General features: G+C 48.9%; 1 protein-coding gene across 1 annotated transcript; it reads right to left on the bottom strand.

The window, feature by feature from the left end:
* Positions 1–1806: 1806 nt before the first annotated feature.
* On the bottom strand, positions 1807–11780 carry LOC147102993 (WAP, Kazal, immunoglobulin, Kunitz and NTR domain-containing protein 2-like). The gene is made up of 2 exons (XM_085964011.1): positions 11291–11780; positions 1807–7429 (listed from the first exon to the last, which is right to left on the bottom strand). Exons 1-2 carry the CDS (start codon positions 11489–11491, stop codon positions 5876–5878), a joined length of 1755 nt encoding a protein of 584 aa, XP_085820137.1. The 5' UTR covers positions 11492–11780; the 3' UTR covers positions 1807–5875.
* Between the last annotated feature and the right edge of the window lie 6227 nt (positions 11781–18007).

Here is an 18007-nt window from a genome sequence, read left to right on the forward strand (position 1 = left end):
TGGAGGGGCAGTACTGAGGGAGCGCTGCACTGTTGGAGTGGCAGTACTGAGGGAGCGTTGCAATGTCGGAGGGGCAGAAGTGAGGGAGCGCTGCACTGTCAGAGGGGCAGTACTGAGGGAGTGCTGCACTGTCAGAGGTGCAGTACTGAGGGAGCGCTGCACTGTCGTAGGGGTTGTACTGAGGGAGCCCTGCACTGTCAGAGGGGCAGAACTGAGGGAGCGCTGCATTGTCGGAGGGGCAGTACTGAGCGTGTGCTGCACTGTTGGAGGGGCAGAACTGAGGGAGCGCTGCACTGTCGGTGTGGCAGTACTGAGCGAGTGCTGCACTGTCGGAGGGTCAGTACTGAGGGAGCGCTGCACTGTCGGAGGGGCAGTACTGAGGGAGTGCTGCACTGTCAGAGGGGCAGTAATGAGGGAGCGCTGCACTGTCAGAGGGGCAGTACTGAGAGAGTACTGAGCTGTCAGAGGGGCAGTACTTAGGAAGCGCTGCACTGTCGGAGGGTCAGTACTGTGGGAGCGCTGCACTGTCGGAGGGGCAGTACTGAGTGAGCGCTGCACTGTCGGAGGAGCAGTACTGAGGGAGCTCTGCACTGTTGGATGGGCAGTACTGAGGGAGCGCTGCACTGTCAGAGGGATAGTATTGAGGGAGCTCTGCACTGTCAGAGGGGCAGTACTGAGCGAGCGCTGCACTGTCGGAGGGGCTGTACTGAGGGAGCCCTGCACTGTCAGAGGGGCAGTACTGAGAGAGTGCTGAGCTGTCAGAGGGGCAGTACTGAGGGAGCACTGCACTGTCGGAGGGGCAGAACTGAGTGAACGCTGCACTGTCGGAGGGGCTGTACTGAGGGAGCGCTGCACTGTCAGGGCGGCAGTACTGAGGGAGTCCTGCACTGTCGGAGGGGCAGTACTGAGGAAGTGCTGCACTTTCAGAGGGGCAGTACTGTGGGATGTCTGCATTGTCGGAGGGGCAGTTCTCAGGGAGCGCCGCACTGTCGGAGGGGCAGTACTGAGCCAGCGCTGCACTGTCGGAGGGGCAGTACTGAGGGTGCACTGCACAGTGAAATATTACACCCAGTGAAACACCAAACCCAGTGAAACACTACACCCAGTGAAACACTACATCCAGTGGAACACTACACCCAGTGAAACACTACACCCAGTGAAACACTGCACCCAGTGAAACACCACATCCAGTGAAACACTACACCCAGTGAAACACTACATCCAGTGGAACACCACACCCAGTGAAACACTACATCCAGTGAAACACTACACCCAGTGTAATATTACACCCAGTGAAACACCACACCCAGTGAAACACCACACCCAGTGAAACACCACACCCAGTGTAATATTACACCCAGTGAAACACCACACCCAGTGTAATATTACACCCAGTGAAACACTACACCCAGTGTAATATTACACCCACTATTATCCCATTGAAAGCTGGAGGTTCCAGGATCGAGACTCAATCTGTGCTGAATTCGCTGACCTCAGTTTCATAGCGTTTATACAACATGCTTCTCGCTCCTGGAGTCGGAAGGGGAGCATTCCTCAGGCTCCAGCTCCTGGTCACTGATCAGAGATTCCCTCTGGAAAATGATTCTCTCTGGACGTCTGGTGTGGGTGTGAAGCCCTCCCAGGTTGAACAGCCTGATGGAACTCACTGTTTCAGCTCACAGATGATGAATAGCTGTATGGGTAAGTCACGTGGTGGGAGTGTGCAGCAGTGAGAGGAGGGGAACACTGGAGAAACTACCAGAGTGGAGCAGGGCAGAAGAGAGCAGCAGAACAGAGACAAACTCTTTGATATTTTATTAAGATTGAATATTCACCGTTAAACAATCAGACAGATGGGCACTAGATCCAGGTACAAATAAATAGTATTTACACAGTCATTGGAAATTCATTCACAGTAAGATCAAAAACATTCTAAAAACCGTTTCTTGTTATTGGAATCAACTATTTACAAAATTCTGATTCAGTTAGCACATCTAAATATTGGCAGCTCAATCACACTGATTGAATCTTTATTAACTACACAGAGATATAGTGAGCTCACACTGTCAACTGCTTAAAACGTCAAACATTATTTTGTTAAGAAATTGTCTCTGTTCTTCAACTCCCCAGTGTCCCATCAAACACTCCCAGGGCAGGTGCAGCACGGGTTAGATACAGAGTAAAGCTCCCTCTACACTGTCCCATCAAACACTCCCAGGGCTGGTACAGCACGGGTTAGATACAGAGTAAAGCTCCCTCTACACTGTCCCATCAAACACTCCCAGGACAGTACAGCACGGGTTAGATACAGAGTAAAGCTCCCTCTACACTGTCCCAGCAAACACTCCCAGGGCAGGTACAGCACGGGTTAGATACAGAGTAAAGCTCCCTCTACACTGTCCCATCAAACACTCCCAGGGCAGGTACAGCACGGGTTAGATACAGAGTAAAGCTCCCTCTACACTGTCCCGTCAAACACTCCCAGGGCAGGTACAGCACGGGTTAGATACAGAGTAAAGCTCCCTCTACACTGTCCCATCAAACACTCCCAGGGCAGGTACAGCACGGGTTAGATACAGAGTAAAGCTCCCTCTACACTGTCCCGTCAAACACTCCCAGGGCAGGTACAGCACGGGTTAGATACAGAGTAAAGCTCCCTCTACACTGTCCCATCAAACACTCCCAGGGCAGGTGCAGCACGGGTTAGATACAGAGTAAAGCTCCCTCTACACTGTCCCATCAAACACTCCCAGGGCAGGTACAGCACGGGTTAGATACAGAGTAAAGCTCCCTCTACACTGTCCCATCAAACACTCCCAGGACAGGAACAGCACGGGTTAGATACAGAGTAAAGCTCCCTCCACACTGTCCCGTCATAATTCTCTCATGTTAGTTTAACACCCGATTAGTGTTGGCTATAGCTGCTGTACTAGTTTAATTGGTCCAGCAGGGACCGGGTACTGAATTTGGTTGATCAACCATGATCGCATTGAATGGCGGAGCAGGCTCGAGGGGCCGAATGGCCTACTCCTGCTCCTATCTTCTATGTTTCTATGTCTCGATTCTATATAATGCAGCGTGTGGTATTTGTGCTTCGGTTGTGTATTCGGTTTAAGAGCCCATGGGGGAGAAATTCCCCTCGAGGGCTATTTGGGGCGCTAAGTCAAAAATGTTTGAAAAGTTAGCGCCAGGCACTAACCTTTTCAAACATTTGAGAAATTCCCATTTTTTACTCCAGGAGGGAAGTGGAGCGCTAAGTCAAGCACTCCGCTTGACTCTCGGAGCAGAGGAGGTGGGGAATGTCCCGATCCGGGGAATGTCCTGATCTGGGAATGTCCTGATCTGGGAATGTCCCAATCCGGGAATGTCCCAATCCAAGGAATGTCCCAATCCGGGGAATGTCCCGATCCGGGAAAGTCCCGATCCAAGGAATGTCCCGATCCAAGGAATGTCCCGATCTGGGGAATGTCCCGAACCGGGAATGTCCCGATCTGGGGAATGTCCCGATCTGGGGAATGTCCCGAACCGGGAATGTCCCGATCTGGGGAATGTCCCGATCCAGGGAATGTCCCTATCCAGGGAATGTCCCGATCCGGGGAATGTCCCGATCCGGAAATGTCCCAATCCAAGGAATGTCCCGATCCGGGGAATGTCTCGATCCGGGGAATGTCTCGATCCGGGGAATGTCCCGATCCGGGGAATGTCCCAATTTGGGGCGATGTGCGCAGCAGCACCACGTGTGGCCACGTGTGGCGTTACCGTGTTGCAGGGGCTCTTCCCTCAATGAAAGGGAAGGGCTCCACGCTGCGAGCTCTGCATTTTTTTGGGCATCTGCTGGAGCACTGGTGTGCGAGAGTGCCTCGCTGACCAATCGCAGCACTCAGCCCGCGCCCAGTGCTCAGAAATTATTATTTTTTTTAAATCAACAATTTTTTTCATGTCTGCCGGCCACCGCGCCTTTAAATGGTGCCCCACGAGCGGCCGGCCTCACTATTGGCGACTCCTGCAGCAATCGGTAACATCGCCTGGCGCTGCTGTTGGGCGGGAGGGGGAACTTTTCTTCCGAGGCGCTACCAGGGCACTGCGCCTGGAGGTGACGTCCTGATCTCTGGGCGCAGAAGATCGGGGCGATACCCAGTAGCACAGCCGCTCACCTCCTGCAGAATTTTGCAGGAGGTGCGGTTATTGGGGGCGAAAAGCCATTTGCGCCCCGTTAGCAGAGGCGCTAACGATGGGAATTTCGTCCCCCATGTGTCTTAAGCATCCCTCCAACCAATGATCGCAGGAAGAGTGAGTAGATCTGACTTGCAAAGCTGCTGCTGAATTAACCCAGGATCCTACATCGAATGGAGGAGTGTGTCTGACACTGGTTGCTGTCTCTCGGTCACTCCTGATCGTGTTTCTGCTTTGAATCTAGTGGTTAGAAGCCTGGGCACAGTCGCTTGAATCACATTCCTTCCCTGAAAGCTGGGTTGTTCAATGCCCGGTGTGGTACTGAGCGTGCGGAGTGGCATTAAGGGCACTATAATTGGCCAGTTCTGTCCTTGTTCGCACTCCTTACCGATCCCTGCTGGGAAGAGCGGGAATGTGGATATCCGGTTAGGGAACGGTTGACCTTGAATGAGCTACTGCAGGGCACTCGACCCTCACGGAATTGTACTCAAGTGAGAGCCAGTGTCTTCAGGAGAGTAGAGAGAAAAGCAACTCAGTGCTCGCCCAGTGACATCACACAGTGCTTGCCCGGTGACATCACATATAGCCCAGTGACATCACACATTGATTGCCCGGTGACATCACATATAGCCCAGTGACATCACACAGTGCTTGCCCGGTGACATCACATATTGCCCGGTGACATCACATATAGCCCAGTGACATCACACAGTGCTTGCCCAGTGACATCACACAGTGCTTGCCCGGTGACATCACATATAGCCCAGTGACATCACACAGTGCTCGCCCAGTGATATCACACATTGCTTGCCCGGTGACATCACATATAGCCCAGTGACATCACACATTGCTTGCCCGGTGACATCACATATAGCCCAGTGACATCACACAGTATTCGCCCGGTGACATCACACGTAGCCCGGTGACATCATGCAATGCTAGCCCGGTGACATTACACATAGCCTGGTGACATCACGCAGTGCTAGCCCGGTGACATCATGAGGTTTTAACCCATTGTGATTATGGGCTGGATCAGCATTCATGACGTCACAAGGAGGAACTTGATGGTCGACACAATATGGCAACTACCAGGCTGACCCTGACCAGAGGCCCCACTATGAAGGAGAGCCACAAAGAGGTGACCAGGAGACAGCAATACATACACAAATATCTCCCTTTATTACATCCAGAATATTGGGGAAATTCAGCAGAATCCATGTAGATTTAAACAAGCAGCGTGATGGATCCCTACTGTCCTAACTGCACTGAGCATCATTGTGTCACTGCCAAAGCCCATCAGTAAGAAATGATCTTGTCAATCACCAAAGATGTTCTTACACCTGTTGTAAGCAGTTACAAATCTAAGAAGTTAAGTGCTTATTTAATTAGTTGGTCAAAAGTGAGATTTCTTTCAAAAAGATTTGCATAAGTGTATCTTTTTTCTGTAAGGACCTCTGTACCAGCCTACTGAAGGACCTCTGCAGATATACTGACCAGCACCAGCCTATTGACCGGTAGCAGCGTATTGACTGGTAGCAGCCTATTGACCGGTACCAGCCTATTGACCGGTACCAGCCTATTGACGGGTACCAGCCTATTGACGGGTACCAGCCTATTGACGGGTACCAGCCTATTGACGGGTACCAGCCTATTGACCGGTACCAGCCTATTGACCAGTAGCAGCGTATTGACCGGTAGCGGCCTATTGACCGGTAGCAGCCTGTTGACCGGGACCAGTACCAGCCGATTGAAGTCCTGTCAACTCTCTCAGGAGGTCGCAGGTTTTCTTATCTTTGACCTCAAACAGTTTCTTGATTCGCTTCTCGTTCAAGGTCCTGACGAAACTGTGGGGTTGGAGAACGGCCATTCCATTGTGGACATTGCCCATGACAATGAGAGGACCATCTTCTGTGGTCATGTTGGGGCACGGGCAATTCCAGTCCATATTTAGGAGCGTGATCTCCAGGACCTCACTGCCAAAGAACTGAAGCCCCATCTTTTCATCTTTCAGGACCCTGTCCACGGTGAACAGTGCACGCCCAGAGTCGGTCTCTTCGGTCAGTTCAGTCATGCTGCCAACTATGACATAGTCACTCTTGCAATAGCTGGTGACTATCTTGAAGCGCGGTTTGCAGACTTTGCATTGCTGGCTCCTGGGGTAAGGGCAGATCTCCTCGCAGGTCTCCCTGCTTTCAAAGTTGTTTTCATTCCCGCCACATCCTCCGTAGATGAAGGACTGACACTGCTTCATCAGGCTGTTGTAGGCCCACCGCGGATCCCAGACCTTGCAGGGGCCCTGCAAGGCTGGCAGATTGCAGATGTTGACGGGTTCGTTCATGCAGGTGGACATGCACGCCTCGTAGGTCTCAAAGTGGTTCATGTTGCCATCACACCTTCCATAGTTGAACGTGAAGCAGTTGTTTTTCTTGGGGTCGTAGTACCACCTGATCTGAGGCTCTCCGCAGTTCTCTCGGTCGGGCTGTTTCAAGCACTCCGTGGCTGGGATCTGAGTTGCGTTGGCAGAGCTCTGCCTCACCAGGGCTTCCCGCTTGATCACGGACAAGGGGAAGTTTGCCCTCAGGAAGCCCCCGACATTCCTGGCAGTGCAGGTGTAGATCCCAGCATCTTGGAGCTGAGCATTGTAAATAACCAGCTGACCGATGTTGGTGACGACTACGTTCCCATTGACGTGGTTGGGCCTCATGATGATGTTCTCCCTCCCGTCCAGCTCCTTCTCCCAAGTGATCTCTGGCCGTGGTCTCCCACTCACGTCGCAGAGGAAGCTGACCGTGCCTCCGACGTACATAGACTGGTGGACAGGGTTGGAGAGCAGGGCTGGTGACACCACGTCCTGAGAGGTAGTCAGTAAGTCGGCGGTGGTGGGGTGGACAGTGGTCTCCAGTGGCAGGGGGCTTGTGTTTGGCCAGGTGAGGTGATAGGTGCAGGTAACCATGCTCAGCGTGATGCCCTTGGTGCATGCCTCAGCGTCCATGTAGCACTTGTTGTAGTACGTCAGCCCATCGGAGGCACAGGTGAAGTGTGGCTCCTTCTCACACCTGTCCTTGCATTTACACACGGGCTGCCCATCCCATATATCACATTCGGAGCCCTGCTGGGTGCACATAAACCGGTCGCAAGTGGCTCCTCTGGGCATTCCGACGGGCCCTCTCCTCCCTTTAATGGCCATGTACCTGGCAGCAACACAGCTCTTCAACCCACACACGTTGGGGCAGCATTTCTCAAACGTTTCACAGTCCTGAGGGAAAGGAAAGAACAAAGGTTTCCAATAAAACACCAGGCTTTCAACAACAACTCGCATTTACACAGCGCCTTTAACGTAGGGAAAGCGTCCCAAGGTGCTTCACAGGAGCGTAAATCAGACAAGATTTGACACCAAGCCACATAAGGAGATGTTGCGACTGGTGACTGTGCCCTGCAGCCCCTCAATCCCCGGTGATGGTACTATTGGGGGCACCAGTGTTAATCAGACGTTGGAGGAGTGGGGCAGCCCCTCCCTCACAGTTAGACTTCTAACATCCCACTCTTCACAGAACTTTCATTGAGTTGTGTGAAATGTGAAAAGTGTTTAAAAAAAAACTTGTACAAATGGAATGACACCGACTGGGAGATCAATCTGTTCACCACACCACCCGAACCTACTGCCGCTATATAAATGCAAGTTCTTTCTTTCAACAGGAACAGGCAGGCAATCCAGTACACCGGTCCTGCACTGCTGCTGATGGTGAAAATCACCCATTGAGGGTGTTATTTCCCAGTGCTATTCTGTGGCGATCTCTCAGGCTGAGTCCAACTGTGGGATCATCCAACATGCACATTCCCGGGAGGCGTTCCCTCCCGGCAAAAGCAGTCAGACTCGAACCCATTCCCCACGTCCTGCGGAATACACAGGAACAGTCATCAATGGCACCTGACTGACCTGAAACCCACCGCTGCTGTACGACAACAAACGCCCTGCAACGTCTGTGCCAACTAACCAGGGGGTCAGAATAACACAGGGCGCAGGTTACTGGCGCCAGCTACACTCTGACCTCCAAATCTCTCAGCTCATCCGCAGAACAGAATCAGCTCGCAGCAAACAGTGAGCAGAAAGACTTGCATTCCTACAGCTCCTGTCACCACCTCAGGATGTTTCAAAGCACTTTACAGCCAATGAAGTACTTTTTGAAGTGTAGTCACTGTTGTAATGTAGGAAACGCGGCAGCCAAATATGCGCACAGCAAGCTCCCACAAACAGCAATGAGATAGATGACCAGATAATCTGTTTTAGTGATGTTGGTTGAGGGATAAATATTGGCCAGGACACCGGGGAGAACTCCCCTGCCCTTCTTTGAAATAGTGCCGTGGGATCTTTTACGTCCACCCGAGAGCAGACGGGGCCTCGGTTTAATGTCTCATCTGAAAGACGGCACCTTCGACAGTGCAGCACTCCCTCAGTACTGCCCTGGGAGTGTCAGGCTGGATTTTTGTACTCAAGTTTCTGGAGTGGGACTTGAACCTACAACCTTCTGACTCAGAGGCGAGAGTGCTGCCCACTGAGCCACGGCTGACACCTGAGCAAAGGAAATCACATACCCCCCCAAAAAAAAAAAATCTCTCCCACATACATGATGCAAATCCAATTATCACAGCACGCATGCATGTCACCCATAAACTCTCTGCACCCTAGCAACAAGATTTACTACACACCTGTACATTTGTACCCCAATTCCCTCCCCCTGAATGTGCTGATTCTCTCTGGGGCACAGACTTGCCCGACAGACTGTGACTATTCACCAGAGAGAGCATCACATCCGAGTCCAATCACGCTGGAGGTGGTGGAAATGGCGGAGTGATCCCACCACTAAACACATCTTCCCCTCCCCTCCCTTTCAGCATTCCGAAGGGACCGTTCCCTCTGTGACACCCTGATCCCCCCCAACACCCCCTCCCTTCCCACGACACCTTCCCGTGCAAGCACAGGAGATGCAACACCTGCTCTTTTACCTCCTCCCTTCCCACTGTCCTGAGCCCCAAACATTCTTTCCAGGTGAAACAGCGATTTACTTGTACTTCTTTCCATGTAGTATACTGTATTCACTGTTCACGATGCGGCCTCCTCTACATTGGGGAGACCAAACACAGATTGAGTGATTGCTTTGCGGAACACCTCTGTTCAGAACACAAGTGTAACCCTGAGCTTCTGGTCACTTGTCATTTTAATTCTCCCCCCGACTCCCACTCTGACCTCTCCGTCCTCGGCCTCCTGCACTGTTCCAATGAAGCTCAGCGTAAGCTCGAGGTACAGCACCTCATCTTTCCATTCAGCACTTTACAGCCTACCGGACTCAACATTGAATTCAACAATTTCAGATCATAACCACTGACCCCATTTTTTGGATGGCAGCTGTTGATGATTCTGCTGTCACCATTTACACCTCCTCTAGACCCATCTTTTGTTTCTTTTCTTGTCCCATTACCATCCCCTGCCTTGCACCATCGTCCCTTTTGTCATTTAATCTCTTCTGCCTTCCACCCTATCACAGACCTTCCATTTGTTCTTTCCTCCACTCCCCCCTTCTCCTGCCTCTGTACTCGCTTAAAACCTTAACTTTTTCCAGTTCTGACGAAGGGTCATCGACCTGAAACGTTAACTCTGTTTCTCTCTCCACAGATGCTGCCTGACCTGCTGAGTGTTTCCAGCATTGTCTCTTTTTATTCCTGATCTTTGTACTCGATGCTTCAATTTCTAAAGCCCAGGATGCCAATATACTTTATTAACTGCTTTGTTAACTTGCCCTGCCACCTTCAAAGATTTGTGTAAATACACCCCCAGGTCTCTCTCTTTTTGCACCCCCTTTTAAAATTATACCGTTTAGCTTGGCTTGTCTCTCCTCATTCTTCCTACCAAAATGTATCACCTCACACTTTTCCGCGTTCAATTTCATCTGCCATGTGTTCACCCATTCCACCAACCTGTCTATGTCCTCTTGAAGTCTATCGCTATCCTCCTCACTGTTTAGTACAGTTTCAAGTTTCATGTCATCTGCAAATTTCGAAATTGTGCTCTGTACACCCAAGTCCAATTCATTAATGTATACCAAAAACAGCAGTGGTCCTAGTCCCGATCTCTGGGGAGCTCCATTGTATATCTCCCTCCAGTCCGAAAAACAGCCATTCACCACAATGCTCTGTTTTCTATCCCTTTGCCAGTTTTGTATCTGTGCTGCTACTGCCCCTACCAGTACCAGTCCGGAGCGACGTTTGAACCCAGGGCTTTCTGACTCAGAGGTGGGGGGAATGTAGCCACTGAGCGAAAGGCTTGCTCCTTGTGTTTTGCTTCTTGGCAGTGGTAACGATCTACTTGCTCTGTCTCCTGCAAGCCCGCTGCTAAATTAGCAAAATGTCAACCTGGGCCAGTGACAGGCTGCTCCTGCTCTTGAACCAGTGCAAATATCACTCAGAGAAAACAAGGAGGATTGAAGATGAACATAAAACCAGTTTGTGAACATGTCGTGCTCCTAAGGTGCTGCTCGCTCAGTCTCATATCATGGGGGAGGTTTCAGGAACTCCCATTAACTCTGAAACCTAAAGTAGAAATCAATCAGTGGCAGGAAAATCTGGATAAAAGGGCGAGAGAGAGATCGTAAAGTTTAAAAACAAAAGTTCCCGAATTTTAAATAGGGTAAAACGCACTGAGGGGAAAAAAAGTTTCTCATTATCCTGGAATGCTGTTCATCCCAAAACAATTACAATCCAGGGAATTTGCTCCTGAAATGCAGAAGAGGAAAGTGATGGAAACTTGGGAAGGGACTGAGCTTTGTGAATGAGGCGATGACCCTGAAAGAAATATTCCCAAACTTTAAGATAGTCCCCGCTCACTTTATTCACAAACTCCAAGCGGAATCTGCTGGCTGGGAATTTGTCCTGAACTCAAAAGTGATTGTTTAGAATAGGTTTGCTCCCTTAAAAAACTGACAACGAATAGCGCTCTGTGTCTTAACGCTGTGCCCCGGGTGCCAACCCATCACTAACTACCAGCTCTGTTTATCTCATACATTTTAAATATAATCCTTCCCAGTTTGGGAATAAAGAACGGTAATTTGGAGCCGAGCGTTACCTGGTCGGTCTCACACTCCCGGGAGCAGGTGCTCTGTGCGTCGACCCACAGACTGGGACTCATCTCGTTGGGACAGATCCCGGCGTGAGAGTATTTGATCCGAGACACGGCCACATCTTCAACTGGCAGCGGGAGAAGCAGAGTGAAGAGAACAGGTCCCAGCGAGATCCAAATCCTCCGGGCCAGCAGCTCCCAGGTCATGGCAGCTGCGAGATGGTTAGTGGCTAAAGCAGAATCAATAATCTTAAAACTTTCTACCTCTCATTAATTGTCTCTCTTTCTCTGTCACTCTCTATCTTTTTCTGTCATTATCTGTCTTTCTTTGTCGCTATCTTGCTCTCTTTCTCTGTCACTATTTCTCTCTCTGTCACTATCTCTCTGTCTCTCTCAGTCGCTAGCTCTCTCTCTATCTCTCTCTGTCACTATCTCTCTCTCAGCACTCTAAGGCTGCCCTCGGTCTGAGTACAGGATTATAGAGTTTCAGCTCCTCGTGATTTTTGCAGAAAAGCTAATAGTTAATGAGATTGCCTATTCCCCTCGCCTCTATTTATACACTGCTCTCTGGAGAATCTGTCTGGATGAAGCTTGACATTCTCACTGACCGACCCACTCACAGGGTCTCGGTGACAGCAACAAATTGGTGCTGCGAAAGTTGGAAATAGTTGAAAGAGCTTGTACGCGTGTCTGTGTGAAGCTGTGGGACTGTGGCGGGAGGGGGAGGTGGTGATACACCCCTCCTGGTTACTGAGCACAGAGCAGCGAACCCCCAGCCCCAACGTGTAATAACAGGTCGATGTGTGCACAGGAAACTTAACTCCACCACCTTTCCACAGGGGTCCTTCCTCTGAACATTGTTCAAAAACACATACTCCTGCAAGGATTATAAAACAAGCTCCATCTTTGTCTGACCCGGGGAAGAGCTAGGAACACAAATCATTATACTGTTGGAATCAGGGAAGTAAAGGTCCACATTGTGGGATTGTAAGGGGATTACAGATCCCACATAAACTCATTCACACTCCGTTATCTCATTCACACTCGCTATCTCATTCACACTCGCTAACTCATTCACACTCCGCTATCTCATTCACACTCGCTCTCGTTCACACTCGCTCTTGCTCACACTCGCTCTTGCTCACACTCGCTCTCGTTCACACTCGCTCTCATTCACACTTGCTATCTCATTCACACTCACTCTCTTTCACACTCGCTATCTCAGTAAGCCTGAGGATTGGGAGAGCTTTAGAAAAGGATAACCAAAAAATGATAAAAAGGGAGAAAATAGAATGAGAGTAAACTAGCAAGAAATAGTAGATTGTAAGAGCTTCTACAAGTATGTAAAAAGGAAGAGAGTAGTTGGTCCCTTAGAGGCTGAGACAGGTGAAATTATAATGGGGAATAAGGAAATGGCAGAGTTTTTAAACAAATATTTTATATCTGTCTTCACCATAGAAGACACAAAAAGCATACCAAGAATAGAGGGGAACCAAGGGGATAATAAGAGTGAGGAACTTAAAGTAATTAATATCAGTAGAGAAAAAGTAGTTGAGAAACTAATGGGACTAAAAGCCAACCAATCCCCTGGACCCGACGGCCTACATCCTCGGGTTCTAAAAGAGGTGGCTGCAGAGATAGTGGATGCCTTGGTTGTGAACTTCCAAAATTTCCTAGATTCAGGAACAGGAAAAGGAGAGAAAACAGGGAACTACAGACCAGTTAGCCTGACATCAGTCGTCGGGAAAATGCTGGAATCCATTATTAAGGAAGTGGTAACAGGGAACTTAGAAAATCATAACATGGTTAGGCAGAGTCAACATGGTTTTATGAAAGGGAAATCATGTTTAACAATTTATTAGAATTTTTGAGGTTGTAACTAGCAGGGTAGATAAAGGGGAACCAGTAGATGTAGTATATTTGGATTTCCAAAAGGCATTCGATAAGGTGCCACATAAAAGGTTGCTACGCAAGATAAGGACTCATGGGGTTGGGGGTAATATATTAGCTTGGATAGAGGATTGGTTAACGGACAGAAAACAGAGAGTAGGGATAAACGAATCATTTTCAGGTTGGCGGGCTGTAACTAGTGGGGTGCCGCAAGGATCAGTGCTTGGGCCTGAGCTATTTACAATCTATATCAATGAAGGGACGCGTGCAATGTATCCAAGTTAGCTGATGATACAAAGCTAGGTGGGACAGTAAGCTGTGAGGAGGACACAGAGTCTGCAAAGCGATATAGACAGACTGAGTGAGTGGGCAGTAAGGTGGCAGGTGGAGTATAATGTAGGGAAATGTGAGGTTATTCACTTTGGTAAGAAGAATAGAAAAACAGAATATTTTTTAAATGGTGAGAAACTTTCAAATGTTGGTGTTCAGAGAGATTTGGGTGTCCTCGTGCAAGAAACACAGAAAGCTAGCATGCAGGTACAGCAATCAATAAGGAAGGCAAATGGCATGTTGGCCTTTATTGCGAGGGGGTTGGAGTATAAGAGTAAGGAAGTCTTGCTACAATTGTACAGGGCCTTGGTGAGACCACACCTGGAGTACTGGGCACAGTTTAGGTCTCCTTATCTAAGGAAGGATAGACTTGCCTTGGAGGCGGTGCAACAAAGGTTCACTAGATTGATTCCTGGGATGAGAGGGTTGTCCTATGAGGAGAGATTGTGTAGAATGGGCCGATACTCTCTGGAGTTTAGAAGAATGAGAGGTGATCTCATTGAAACATACAAGATTCTGAGAGGGATTGACAGGGTAGATGCTGAGAGGCTGTTTCCCCCTGGCTGGAGTGTCTAGAACTAGGGGGCATAGTCTCAGGATAAAGGGGTTGGCCATTTAATACTGAGATGAGGAGAAGTTTCTTCACTCAGAGGGTTGTGAATCTTTGGAATTCTCTACCCCAGAGGGCTGTGGATAAATTGAGTATATTCAAGGCTGAGATTGCTAGATTTTTGGACTCTAGGGGAATCAAAGGATATAGAGATCGGGCGGGAAAGTCGTGTTGAGGTCAATGATCAGCCATGATCTTATTGAATGGCGGAGCAGGCTCGAGGGGCCAAATGGCTGACTCCTGCTCCTAATTCTTATGTTCCTATCTCATTCACACTCGCTAAAAGCCGACAACTCCCCTGGACCTGATGGCCTACGTCCTAGGATTCTAAAAGAGGTGGCTGCAGAGATAGTGGATGCATTCGCAACCTTGGTGTCATATTTGACCCTGAAATGAGCGTCCGACCACATATCCACAGCATAACTAAGACCGCCTATTTCCACCTCCGTATCATCGTCCGTCTCCACCCTCGCCTCAGCTCATCCGCTGCTGAAACCCTCATCCATGCCTTTGTTACCTCTAGACTTGACTATTCCAACGCACTCCTGGCTGGCCTCCCACATTCTACCCTACGTAAATTTGAGGTCATCCAAAACTCGGCTGCCCGTGTCCTGACTCGCACCAAGTCCCCTTCGCCCATTACCCCCGTGCTCGCTGACCTACATTGGCAGAGTCTCGATTTCAAAATTCTCATCGTTGTTTTCAAATCCCTCCATGGTCTCGCCCCTCCCTATCTCTGTAATCGCCTTCAGTTCCACAACCCCCCCGAGATATCTGTGCTCCTCTAATTCTGCCCTCTTGAGCATCCCTGATTATAATCGCTCAACCCTTTGGCGGCCGTGCCTTCCGTTGCCTAGGCCCCAAGCTCTGGAATTCCCTCCCTAAACCTCTCCGCCTCGCTACCTCTCTTTCCTCCTTTAAGACGCTTCTTAAAACCTACCTCTTTGACCAAGCTTTTGGTCACCTGCCCTAATTTCTCCTTATGTGGCTCGGTGTCAAATATTTTGTCTTATAATCCTCCTGTGCAGCGCCGTGGGACGCTTTACTGCGTTAAAGGCGCTTTATATATACAAGTTGTTGTTGTTGTTATTGATTGTGATCTTCCAAAATTCACTAGATTCAAGAATAGGCCCAGTGGATTGGAAGATAGCAAATGTAACCACGCTATTCAAGAAAGGAGGGAGAGAGAAAACAGAGAATTATAGACCAGTTCGCCTGACATCAGTAGTAGGGAAAATGCTAGAATCTGTTATTAAGGACGTGGTAACAGGGCACTTAGAAAATAATAATAGGATTGGGCAGAGTCAACATGGATTTATGAAAGGGAAATTGTGTTTGACAAATCTGTTAGAATTTTTTGAGGTTGTAACTAGCAGAATAGATAAGGGGGAACCAGTGGATGTGGTGTATTTGGATTTTCAGAAAGCATTTGGTCAGGTGCCACACAAGAGATTATTACACTAAATTAAAGCTCATGGGTTTGGGGGTAATATATTAGCATGAATTGAGGATTGGTTAACGGACAGAAAACAGAGTGGGAATAAACGGGTCATTTTCGGGTTGGCAGGCTGTAACTAGCGGGGTACCGCAAGGATCAGTGCTTGGGCCTCAGCTATTTACAATCTATATTAATGACTTAGATGAAGGGACTGAGTGTAACGTATCCAAGTTTGCTGACGATACAAAGCTGGGTGGGAATGTAAGTTGTGAGGAGGATGCAAAGAGCCTGCAAAGGGGATATAGACAGGCTAAGTGAGTGGGCAAGAACATGGCAAATGGAATATAATGTGGAGAAATGTGAAGTTAGCCACTATGGTAGGAAAAATAGAAAAGCAGAGTATTTTTTAAATGGAGAGAGATTGGGAAATGTTGGTGTTCAGATGGACCTGGGTGTCCTTGTACACGAATCACTGAAAGTTAACATGCAGGTACAGCAAGCAATTTATTACAAGAGGATTTGAGTATAAGAGTAAAGATGTCTTACTGCAATTATATAGGGCCCTGGTGAGACCACACCTGGAGTATTGTGTACTGTTTTGGTCTCCTTACCTAAGGAAGGATATACTTGCTATAGAGGGAGTGCAACGAAGGTTCACCAGACTGATTCCTGGGATGGGGGGATTGTCCTATGAGGAGAGATTGAGTAGACTAGGCCTATATTCCCCAGAGTTTAGAAGAATGAGGTGATCGCATTAAGACATACAAAATTCTTACAGGGCTTGACAGGGTAGATGCAGGGAGGATGTTTCCCCTGGCTGGGGAGTCTAGAACCAGGGGTCACAGTCTCAGAATAAGGGGTCGGCCATTTAGGACTGAGATGAGGAGAAATTTCTTCGCTCAGAGGGTGGTGAATCTTTGGAATTCTCGACCCCAGAGAGTTCTGGAGGCTCAGTGGTTGAGTATATTCAAGACAGAGATCGATAGATTTTTGGACTCCAGGGAATCAAGGGATATGGAGAGCAGGCGGGAAAGTGGAGATGAGGTTGAAGATCAGCCATGATCTTATTGAATGGGGGAGCAGGCTCGAGGAGCCGAATGGCCGACTCCTGCTGCTAATTCTTATGTTCATTCACACTCTATTTCTTTCACACTCGCTATCTCATTCACACTCTATCTCTTTCACACTCGCTATCTCTTTCACACTTGCTATCTCATTCACACTCGCTATCTTATTCACACTCGCTATCTCATTCACACTCACTATCTCTTCCACACTCGCTATCTTATTCACACTCGCTATCTCATTCACACTCACTATCTCTTCCACACTCGCTATCTCATTCACACTCGCTATCTTATTCACACTCGCTATCTCATTCACACTCACTATCTCTTCCACACTCGCTATCTCATTCACACTCGCTATCTCATTCACACTCGCTATCTCTTTCACACTCGCTATCTCATTCACACTCGCTATCTCATTCACACTCGCTATCTCATTCACACTCGCTATCTCTTTCACACTCGCTATCTCATTCACACTCGCTATCTCATTCACACTCGCTATCTCTTTCACACTCGCTATCTCATTCACACTCGCTATCTCATTCACACTCGCAATCTCATTCACACTCGCTATCTCATTCACACACTGCTATCAGCTTTCCTCAGGTTCAGAAGGTATATTCCAGTTTTCCAGAATCCCGTGCTGGTTGTTCCCAGTTATTTGTCCCAGTTTCTGGTCGCTATTGTTTTTTTCTGGGATTTTTCAGATCTGGGACAGTTATTTTGCCTTATCTGCCTTGATTATTTTCCATATTTCCACAGTTAGTTTCCTAGATTCCCTCAGAATTTGCCCTGGTTTTCCATGGCAAGTTTTTCCAGGTTTCTTTGATTCTTTTTTTCTGGGATTATCAGACACTAAATCTCACTGGGGTACAGTTCCACAAACACTGACTCTCACTGGGATACAGTTCCACAGACACTGACTCTCACTGGGGTACAGTGCCACAGACACTGACTCTCACTGGGGTACAGTTCCACAGGCACTGACACTCACTGGGGTACAGTTCCACAGACACTGACTCTCACTGGGGTACAGTTCCACAGACACTGACTCTCACTGGGGTACAGTTCCACAGACACTGACTCTCACTGGGGTACAGTTCCACAGACACTGACTCTCACTGGGGTACAGTTCCACAGACACTGACTCTCACTGGGGTACAGTTCCACAGACACTGACTCTCACTGGGGTACAGTTCCACAGACACTGACTCTCACTGGGGTACAGTTCCACAGACACTGACTCTCACTGGGGTACAGTTCCACAGGCACTGACTCTCACTGGGGTACAGTTCCACAGACACTGACTCTCACTGGGGTACAGTTCCACAGACACTGACTCTCACTGGGGTACAGTTCCACAGACACTGACTCTCACTGGGGTA

Source organism: Somniosus microcephalus, chromosome 21, assembly GCF_052327205.1.
Source record: "Somniosus microcephalus isolate GS21.2 chromosome 21, FLI_Smic_1.0, whole genome shotgun sequence".
Taxonomy (NCBI): Eukaryota; Metazoa; Chordata; class Chondrichthyes; order Squaliformes; family Somniosidae; genus Somniosus; species Somniosus microcephalus.